The sequence below is a fragment of the Chlorocebus sabaeus genome, chromosome 20 (genome assembly GCF_047675955.1).
Source record: "Chlorocebus sabaeus isolate Y175 chromosome 20, mChlSab1.0.hap1, whole genome shotgun sequence".
NCBI lineage: Eukaryota > Metazoa > Chordata > Mammalia > Primates > Cercopithecidae > Chlorocebus > Chlorocebus sabaeus.
This window is the reverse complement of record NC_132923.1, coordinates 59,514,895-59,526,125: the sequence shown is the minus strand read 5'-3', so window position 1 is coordinate 59,526,125 and position 11,231 is coordinate 59,514,895. Positions and strand designations below refer to the sequence as shown.

General features: G+C 42.9%; 1 protein-coding gene across 2 annotated transcripts in view; it reads left to right on the top strand.

The window, feature by feature from the left end:
- Nucleotides 1–8,552: 8,552 nt before the first annotated feature.
- AK5 (adenylate kinase 5) overlaps nt 8,553–11,231 on the top strand; it is a 287,532-nt gene continuing 284,853 nt past the window's right edge. The window contains exon 1 of one of the 2 annotated variants that reach the window (XM_007978240.3): nt 8,553–9,050. In XM_007978240.3, coding sequence (XP_007976431.1) covers nt 8,991–9,050 — 60 coding nt within the window. In that variant the 5' untranslated portion in view covers nt 8,553–8,990. The remainder of the gene's footprint in view (nt 9,051–11,231) is intronic. The other variant, XM_007978238.3, reaches the window with a different exon arrangement.

Here is an 11,231-nt window from a genome sequence, read left to right as displayed (position 1 = left end):
CAATTAGCAGTATCAGTGGACACGTAAAGCTATCTGGAACTGTCTTACTGGTCTGGTTCCAGTACCTCTGCTCCTTGCCTAGTTGCTGATGACTGCCATGAAAGTGGTGATAGTTCACCATAAAATCATATTTACTCTTCAGAGAGCCTACGCATTTAATAGAGATCAATGACATTTACTAATATTTACACAAACACAGAAAGTGAAATTACTTTGGTAATGAATAATTTAAATCTTACGTATTCTCAAAATCCTTGAAATCAAACTTTATAACAACAATGAGTACCAAATTGCTTCTATAAATATAGTTCTTATTTATGAAGATTCGACATATTTATTGGTTGAGTGTTCTAATGGCATAAGAAGCAAATTAGATTACAGCAAAATCCACTCTTTATTCAATAATTAAAACATTTCTAAACTCTAGATGCTAACATCTTTTCAAGCATTCAAGACTTTAGAGAGATGGTTCAAAGAAAAATAAGCCAACAAACCAATGTTTACTAAGAACCAGGGTAACAAATAAGCTTAAAAACACCCACTTTGAAGTTGCTCATAAAGACTTATATCAGCCGGTTTTTGTGTCTCATTCATTACCACCATTTCTAATTTGCTTTAGAATCAGCTTCCTGAAGAGAATGAGAAGGTAAATGTGGGGAAGTAGAAGTAGCAAGGGCAGACTGAGGGCTGGCTATGGAGAAAATTGATCATCCCTTTTCCACACTCCCTTAGGTTATTTTCATTTCAAAGTCAAGATTGCACCACCACATCTTTCTCAAGCTCAAATGACAAACTATTGCTCCAGTTATAATGTTTTCGATGCATTGATATTAATTACCATTCTTATTCTAGTACTCCATGTACCTTGCCTCATAAAAGCATATTTTAAAAAACACTACAGGATTTTATGGGAAGCAGTTATTTCATGATACAGAAGCCAAAAAAGCTTTATGAAGAAGATGATATTTCAACAAGATCCTTGAAGCAGGAAGAATTTAGCCACGCAGAACTGGGGAGGTATTCCAGGCAGACAGAGTACTCGGATCATCAGACAAGTGCACCCAATCAATTCAATGTGCATTTACAATGTGAGAGAGGGAGTAATGGTTAATGAGGATCAGGGTCTTCAATGATAGATTAAGAAATTCAGTAGCCAATGAATTGGAATTTGGAGGCTGAGAATTAGGTTTGGTTTCAACTCTGCACTTACCAGCTCAATTAACCCTTGCAATAGTTCAGTGAGCTAGGGATTAATATGCTTATTTTCATAAAAGAGAAAACTGAGGCTTGGACTGGTTAATAAATTGTGGACATCAGATAACTGAGTAAGAATGAGACCAGGCTAGAAATTATGACTCCACAGCCTATACTCTTTCTACTCTGTTTTTATAGTCTCTTTCGTTTAGTAGCCTTTTCCTTTGGGGAGACCATGAGCATTTTGCCACACTGGCTATGACTTTGTTTCCTAAAAATCTAGCACAGTGCTTGGCATATAGTACGTGATCAATAAATGTTAGCTAAATGAAAGTGTGGATATCTAGCAACCCACTGTCATGGCAGAACTGGAGCACAGAAAAGCCAAGGCTGAAGATAAACAGGTAAAAAAGTTGCCTGCTGAGAGGCCATTGGTGTAACCATAAGATAGATGAGTTGAAAGGTGTTTATAATAAATTTAAAAAGTATTTAATGAATACTTCAGGTTGAGCATAAGAATACTTTTTCCTTTCACTCTTATCAAATTGTAGATACGAAACACCAGGGTGACCGTCCCCATGAAGCCACCAGGGCCATGTTAGGAAACTTCTTTTGAAAGTGGGTGCTCAGGATAACAGAGATATACAAAAACTTCTTCTCTTCTGCTTTCATAAAAGTGACAGAGATGGGAGACAGCCAAGGATCCCTGGCGAAATCCCCCTTCAAACCTAAAACAGCCTGAAGGCTGACAGACCAGACTGCTGGTCCCAGATGAAACCAGGACCCAGAGGGAGAACTGCCCCTGTTTGCCCACATTTTCTCAACTAATTCTTTCTGAATAATGTCCACATGAGCACTCGGGGGATGGGGTGGAGCCACAGGAATCCATTCTTCGTGCAGTGGGGAGGAGCCTGGCCTCTTCAGCTCTTGGGTGGTGGCCTGATGTGGTGTTCAATCTGTGAGGTGGGAACCTGTTAGCAAGACCTCTCCTTTTTTTGCTGAGAGCTTTCTTTTAATAAATTTTGCTCTCCTCATCTTTCAATGTGTCTGCATGCCTAATCTTTTCTGGTCATGTGATAAGAACCTGGTTTTAGCTGAACTAAGGAGCAAAAACGTCTGCATCAAAAGTAGTTCCAACATTGAGACTTCCAACATTTCATTAGCATGAAATAATCTTCATAAATAGCACCTTCCAATTTCTGAAAATTACAAACAAGAATATTGTGGAAGACAAGAGGAACATAATACAACATTTCCTTAAAAGGAATATGCCATAGGCTTGTGTTATATTTTCTGGAGGTGAGATGATTAATGACCTCTGAGAATCTATTTGGAGCTTGTAATTTGAAAATAGATTAACTGATGAGAAGCTTTGTTTTGATCCAAATAATGGAAGTGTAACAACAGGCTAGTTTTTAGAAATGGCACGAACAAGGTCATAACAATCTTTTTCTGTCCTAATGATTGCGATTCTGTAAAACTGGTGACCAGGGACAGCTGGATGGGAAGGACACCTAGCAGCAATTATCGGGGATTAGTAGACACTCTATTTGTTTGATTTAAATTGCATCCTGTGTGTTAGCTACAGGCATGAGAGATAATCGTGAAGGCAATTCAAATGCTTGAGCACAACTCACAGTCATGAATAGAGAAACTTGGGTCTGTAACTTCTTAAAATTAGTCTTCTTTTCCCCCACATCTCAAGATTAGTTAATGCTGATAGAATTTGAAAATGATAACCCTAGAAAATAATGGAGCAAATACATTTACAAATTCAAAGCACATCAAGCAATTGGGCTGCATATGCTCACAAAACAGAAGTAATACTTAAATGTATTATAAATTACTCAAATCATAATTTTAGAGTATTTATTATGTACATGACACTATGATAAACTGCATAAGGGTACAACCATGAAGACACATTTTTGGGTCAAAGCAGATGAGAAAAACAAAGGTACATAAATAAGGAAGAAGGCAGGATAGAGGTACAAGTAACATTCTAAAAAGGGTAAAGCAAGAAATCACTTAAATCCATTAGGGCTAAATAAAGATGGCTTTTATAGAGAAGGTTGTCTTTAAATAGAGCCTTGAAGGGATGGAAATATTTGACTAAGTATAAAACAGGAAACTAATTGTATTTATCAGGTTGGTGCAAAAGTAACTGCAGTTTTTGCCATTAAAAGCAATTACAAATGGCAAAAACTGCAATTACTTTTGCACCAATCTAATATTTACGGGTAAATAGCCATGTGAGGCTAGTGAGTACCATAATGGACAGTGAAGACAGTGGTAACCACTCACATTTTTCCACAAGAGAGGGACGTTCTTGGAGAAATGTTTTAGTATTCGTTTTCCTCTGCACAATCTAAAATGTTGATTTATTTGGAGAAGGGAGCTCTTCAACTTAACCACTACTCATATATCTCCAGTAGATCTTTAATTTTATGATTTCATCTTATTAGAAAAACAGTGCAAATGTTAATTGTATAGCAGAAGGACAATTAATAGAAGAAACGTGGTTAAACAGACTAGATAAAAACAGGAACAGATGGTAAATTCTGGTAAGTTTTAAAATTTTCTAGCACACCAACATGAATGCCTTGTGACTACTGAGAAAAAAACACATTTTATTCCTTGGATGGAAAGATTTTTTGTTACTCATCCTAGACTAATTAGTGTATGCATCACTAATACATTGTTCATGAGACATATAGTAAAGACAAAAATAAGCAATGTAAACAACTCAGAAGGGCATACTGGTCCTGATACGTATGTATAACTTAGAAATTTTACGCCTCTAGGCTCACAGAATTGCTGCTTGTCAATAATGATAAAAAGGGTAGTATAATAAAAACTCAAATGTGTTATTTGCATTCTGTGACAACAAATTTTTAAAAATAAACTGATCTGTTAGTTTTTCTCTAGGACCTCCAAAAGCTTTTACTTCTAAGCATATGTTAGTATATTTCTTTAAATCAAAACAATAATGCTTCTCTCCATATTTTACCTGCAACTTTGAAACTTAGAGGGTCTTTGGAGTTCAAGTTGCTCCCTTATTTATATCTATCATAGCCAAGTTAGGTTGACTGGTTGATGGATGAAGACTAGAGTTGATGGAATTATAGATTTCGCACGGGTAGGTAAAATATTCATGCAGAATGGACATTGAAGTTCTAAAACATTTAAGTTGCAAGCATATCCTGAAGCAAATGTAAATTCCTCTCTTCTACTCGCACAGGAGGTTACACAATGTGTGACTCAACCTAACATGTAGGTTACCTTTGGAGCTCAAATGGCTGCTATAAGCCAAGGGTTGCAGATGAAAATGAAGAAATATGGTCAGTAAGCAGTAGGAAGAACCTACCATCTGCCAGATGCCCTTCACAGCCAGTTGTCCTGTTGCTTCTCTGGGTTGCATAGAGTTCCTTACATCTATCTGTTAAATAATTTTGTAAGTTAGTAAGCTTCTTGAGGCCAATTAATTGTCTCCATACTATCCGCAGGCCAAAAACCATGAAATCATAATTGAGGTTTTCTTTTTCTCTCATATACTACATCCAAGCTGTCAAGAAACCCTATTCTATCTTCAAAATATATCTAGAATCTAACCAGTTCTCATTGTCTCTGCTGCCAACATTTGAGCCCATGCCTTCGTCACCTCGTACCTGAGTCACAATGCCTTCCAAGTGTTCTTCCCACTCCTACCTTTTCTCTCTTACCCATACCTAAATCAGCAGACAGACAAGCCTTTTAAAATGTAAGTCAGATCATCTTAGTCTTGGCTTGAAACGTTTCTCTAACTTCCCATTAGAGAAGAACTGACAATGGTTTACAAGGCCCCAAGTGCTTTGGCCGCATTTCTCTCTGTTCTTCTCCTCCCTCACCCTGTTCCTGCTACAGTAGCCTCCTTGCTGTTGCCAGAAAGTGCCAGGAATCTGCCCTTGCTAGGACATTTGAAGTGGTTGCTCTCTCGCTTTCTCAAACCTTTGCTGGAATTTCACCTTCTCAATGAGGCCTTCCCTGACCACTCTATATAAAACTAAAGCCAGCCTTCCAGTTCTCCTTACCCTCCTCTACTTTTTCTTTTCCCATGGTATTTATCACCATCTAACAACAATTTCATATACTTGTTTATTACATCTGTTGCAAATTATCTCCTGCTTCTAGATAAATGCTCCACGCACGTGTTTTATTCACCTACACGCCTGACAGCACAGCAGTGCCAGTGATGCCTGGCACACATGAGATGCACAAGAAATATCTGTTGACTGAATGAATTATCATAAAACACTATTTTCCTTGTGACTCGTAAATGATGTATTTATACACCATTATATTTCTAGACATTACGAAGACATTGCTTGAGCTAGATTTTCTCAGCACCTAAACATACTCCTGCATGGTAAATCAGGAATCCCTATATATGGCATTTACTCTTTCAAGCCATCATGGTGTAATTTTTAAAGACTTCAACATATTTGTTTTTTAAAATCGAAAGTTTACTTTTTCCTGCTAGGGTAGCTTTCTAAATTTCTTTGGCTGAGTCCTAAGCATTCTATAGATACAGCTATAGATATTTTATTCCTCCATTCATCTGCACCTATGATGACTCAGGGAAACTTTCCCACCAAGAGCCTGAAGCATGCTCAGCCCTTTGGAAGTCCTAGTCATCATTCCAATGGTTATTCCTTTGTTGTTGTTGTTGTTGTTGTTGTTGTTGTTGTTGTTGTTTTGAGACAGAGTCCTGCTCTGTTGCCCAGGCTGGAGTGCAGTGGTGCAATCTCAGCTTACTGCACGTTCCGCTCCCGGGTTCACGCCATTCTCCTGCCTCAGCCTCCCGAGTAGCTGGGACTACAGGCGCCCAACACCATGCCCGGCTAATTTTTTGTATTTTTAGTAGAGACGAGTTTTCACCATGTTAGCCAGGATGGTCTCGATCTCCTGACCTCGTGATCCTCCCTCCTCGGCCTCCCACAGTGCTGGGATTACAGGCACGAGCCACCGTGCCCGGTCCCTAATGATTATTCTTACTCCCATTTCCTCAGCTGCTTCCACAGAAGAGACCTGGAGCCTCTGCCCCCTTGCTTCAAATCAACAACTCTGATTTTCATCATCAGTTATCACTAACTGATATGTTCTTGTTTATGTCCTTTTTTGTATTTTTTATCACTATGTGATGTCTATGCATTTTTATTTGCTTATTGTTCATCTACACTTCTTACACAAACTCTTCACAGAATTTAAGTTCCTTGACAGCCAGGATCTTGTCTGTTATCCACTGCTATATCTCAGACCCTAGCACCCTCTCTCAAGGCGTGATGAGAAGAGAGTCTATCCAAAGACATCCGACATGCAGTAATCATTTTGATTCATTAGAGCTTGCAGGAAAGCATTCCCAAATAAACAAAGGGCCAAGGGCCATGAGCCTTCTATATACCCACACATGGAATTTCATCACAGGGAATGAGAGGCCAGCTTTCCCACAGCAAGGATATATTTAGTGGTCCTTGTCCTTTCTCTTTCCTCTCTTTTGAACCATTAGCTTGACTTTTAAGCATCATACCTCTCTCATGTAGCCCCTCCCTACAAAGCCACAACTTCCTTTGCAAAAGTAATTATGAACATCTTCCTCTTTCACACATCTCTCTCCACCCTGGCACACACCAAAATACACTGATTGTCCCTGCATAAGGCTACTTGAAAACTTGCTGTATCACCATTTACTACATTTTTCAGGCTGTCTACCATTTTTAGTGCAGTGCAGTCTTTCCTATCCATTCTCTTTTTACAAGCAAGTTGCCATCACTTGTCCGGTAACACTAAAGTACACTTAGAATTATGCATTTCTTCAAGGGAAGACAGGTGAGCTGTGCTCTGCCAGATTCTTGTCTGTAAAGGATGACCTTGAAAAGTCCTGGAGAAAGTGGCTTCTTCATTCCTACGTGTTTCACCTCCACTGTGCATGCTCACAAAGTAAGTCTTAATGCCACGGACCATCGTACTTTCCAAGCATCATTGCATAGGGAAGAGACACTGCTTTCACTACTGCCCTAGCCAATCTTAAATAAGGTAAAGACATACTACAAGTTGGGACTGTAAGTGAAGAGGCATATTCTAAGGGCAAAAACCAATTTCTATGGAACTGAGATACCTGCCTTGTTTAAGGCAACCATATGACATACGGGTTCACAAGTGTTCTCAAAACTTCATTTACTCCCGCAGGTAAAACAAAGCTGTAGCTGTAGTTAAGGCTTGAGCTGCAGTTGCTTCCAGAACAAGAAATAGAACCAAGAAAATATCTGCAAAGATGCACTTGAAATGGACATTCAGACTCTATAGTTTTTTAAAGCAGAGGCAGCGTTGCTTCTTTCTCCAGCCAGACCCCAGATACCAGTGCCTACCAAAGTGTCCTCTCTCACATACCCTCCTATAGTGGCTTTGTGGGAAGTTAGAGATCATATTCTTCGGGGGTACGGACTACGGACTATCTCCCAAACAGGCAATGAGAAGACATCTTAGTAGGGAATTGAGTCATCTTGGGAGCTGGGAGGAAGATGGGTTACACCTTGACAATGGTCTGCAGCAGGAAGATCCATTACCCATTACGCCTTAGCGCACCCACCCATACTCACTCATATTCCCCCAGGGGTGCTCTGATGCGACACTGTCCACGGGCTGCACACTCCTCAGGTCTAATTACTGATGGCCACCCTCCCCACCTACTAAACACATTTGCAATTTAAGCATCTCTAGCTCTCCACTACCACCCACCTTTCTCCTCCACTGTCCCTTCCTCTCCTTGGAGATAATTAACTAGTTAACTACTTATTAGTCCTTCAGTTGATTAGGATTTCAGGCTCACACTAAGGCCTTATCCTAAAGTCTATAAAGATTTGTGACACCGACAGGGAAAAAATTCGAAACCAGGTAGCAAAACTTTCCTGAAGGATAGAGATACTCAAGATCTAAAAATTATCTTAAGGGTTGGATTCCATACCATGAATCCCCTTTTCCTCCTTCCCCACAGCTCCCTGTAGTGAAAGATAGGTAACCTTAAGAATAAATGATAAATCCTGTGACTATTAGGTTTTTCCTGAGAGTTCCTCGGGGACCTGGAGGTAACCGTGTATGTGCGTGCGTGTGTGTCTGTGTGTGTACAAGGTCCGGAGAAGCGAAACGGTGGCAGGTTCCTACAGACCCCGACCCTGTTTTCTTGGCCACCTGGTCCCGGTTAGCTGCATCCCTGGGCGGCGCACGCAGGGAAGCATCGCGCTCTGGCGCCGGTGCGGCACCGAGGGGAATGACTGCGACCCCCTGCGCGCGCCCGCCCCCACCCCCGCACCTCGCGCCCGCCCGCGCAGCGTGACCGGCAGCCGCCGCAGACCCAGTTCGGGGAGGCGCGGAGCGCGGCGCGCTGAACCGGAGAGGCAGGCGGGCGGACTGCTGCCTTGCGTCCGCCACGCTGTCCTCCCTCCTCCGCTCCCTGCGCCCCACCCCTGGCGGCCGCGCTGCCTGGCAGCCCGGGAAGCCGCGGCACAGCTGCTCGGCGCCTGCAGCTCCGGCTCAGGGACTGCAACTGAAGCGGGGGCGGCGGGAGCGCGGAGACCACAGCCCCCGGGGAGAGGCGGAGGGGGTCCCTGGCCTGGGCGGAGAGGCTGAGCTGAGTGCGCGTGAGAAAGAGGGCTGCACCGCTGCTCGGCGCGGACTCTGCCAGCCCCAGCGCCAGCCCCGGCTCAGGTCGCCGCAGCCCGGGATCCTCCCCGCTTGCGCCCCAAGGCACGCGCGGCACAGCCATGAACACCAACGATGCCAAGGAGTATCTGGCCCGGAGGGAAATCCCTCAGCTTTTTGAGGTAGGGGCTAGGGCTGGCCGACGGGCGGGAGCATCCGGGGACTGCATCTCGGGGGTTCGGGGTGAGGCAGCCGCGCGCCGTCCCACCTTCCCCACGCGGGGCATGTAATTGAAGGGGCTTGCAGAAGCGCACTCGCCCGCTCGCCCGAGGGTAGTCGCCTTTCCCGCGGGTTGCCAGGGTCCTTGTCAGATGGCTGGGCTTAGAAGCCTGCATCTTGCAGATCAAGTTTCAGCCTTCCAGCAGGTTTCTGAAAGCAGCCTGCACCCATCGCGCCCCTCGGATGTGGGCTCCAGACCGCGGCCGGGCCGCGCTCTCTGGAAGCGAGGGCCAGGCCAGGTGGCTGCACTATCTCCCAGCAGCGAGTAAAGATTCGAAACTGAGGGATCCAGAGCCCTAGTCACTCTACTTGTCCAGGGTTGGAACCCCTGGGGGAAAGAGGAAATGTGGACGAAGGCAGCCCTCCCCGGAGACAGCTTGGAAGAGAGAGATGAAGATGCAAAAAGCAAAACCCAACCTATCGAGTGCCACCTCCCCGGTGACAGGCCCCCAGCGTTGCTCTGCGCTTTCGCTGAATGAACTCCTGAGCACGTTTTTCCGTTGCCTAGGAAGGGTTGGGCCGCAGGTTTCGCCAGTGCTCGACAACCCACCTGGAGATAGCGGGTCCGGGAGGGAGCTGCGAGGCGGGCAGACTCCTGTTGCTCAGTCTTCAAACCGAAGCACAGCATCATCTGCACCGGGACCCAGAATGGGGGGAACACTTGGAGACTGAGAGAGAGGAGGCTTGAGGAATGAACCTTAGTTGGTTCTAAGCCACAGCCCCTGTCTCAGGTCGTTTTGGCTTCCTTTCCTTCTCTTCGTATTTGAATTTAAAAACATTCCTGAATCTCAAGTGCTTTTGCTTGAAGGTGGGGGGAGGAGGAGAAAAGAATAGAAGCAAGCCAAGCTTCCTAAGCGAGCTCTGAAAGGGGAAATCCATTCTCTGCAAACCTCGTTCCCATTTCTGAAAACTGATAGACTGATATCGTAAACTAAAGGTCATGAGGGGTTTTTTTCCCCCGATTTGAGGGATTTGTTCTGTTAAAAGGAATTTTAAAGCACCATTGGAGAAAATAATTTTGCCTCAGTTTTCCTAAACTGTCTTTAAAATGGGTTGCCATAATTACAGATCTTCTTTTCTCTCACCTCTATAAGCCACCGTTTTCAGGTCATCTGAAGTCAAGATTTCCAGGTGAACCACTCACTGAGCTCAAGCGTGGTATGTGAAGCCCAAATCTAGCAAATGTGTTACTCCTGCGTGAAAATAATTAGGTGGTGTTGCATAAGGACAGGTCTTGAGAATGTGTGGGAATCTTAAGAGTTGTTCTTTTTTTGTTTTAATTTTCAAAAAGTAAATATGGAAATTAAGAGGCGAAGGTTTTTCTGACAAAGATTACTACTGAAATATATTTCATTTCTACGCTTCTGAAAGAATCATTGAAAACATCTGTAGGAGGACCACGTGATTGCAAAAATTCCTACATAGTACATCTTTTTGGTTTATAAATGTGGGTACTGTTTTTCCTCCTTGGTGGAAGGTAACCACAGAGAATTTTGATAGTTTATTAAAATCTACACCGTGTATGCAAATAAGTTATGGCAGGCCTTTTTGTTAAGGTTTTAGGTTTTTTATTTACTTTTCTGCATATGAATGGGATAAATAATGCACACCCAGAAAAGGAAGTCAACTTGCTTGGGTGAAATACAGTAATGGACTTAGATTCACTTCTGGACAGTAAGATGTAAGTAGACTACTGGTGACCTCCAAAAGCTACATCCTTCAGTAGGACGAATCTGTGCTATGCGCAGCTCAAGAGGGAAGGAAAATCTGGCAGTTCTCCATGTGATGAGTGTAGACTGTAAAACTAAATACTTTAGGTTTTTAAAATGGGTTTTGCCCACCACAATATTCTAAGTGTACAAAGTTTAACAATTAGCTGTCTACTAAACACCAAGACATTGGCCCCAGCTGTGGATATTAGAGGCCATTATAGACAAATTGATTATTGTATTGACGTATTTTCAGACAAGTAAATATATCTAACTGACCTCTTCAGATTTTTTCCTAATTTGAGACATCATGTAAGCCAAATGGAATATGGGATATCTCTGATAGGTTCATGTTTGAAATGTGTTTCCGGTTTT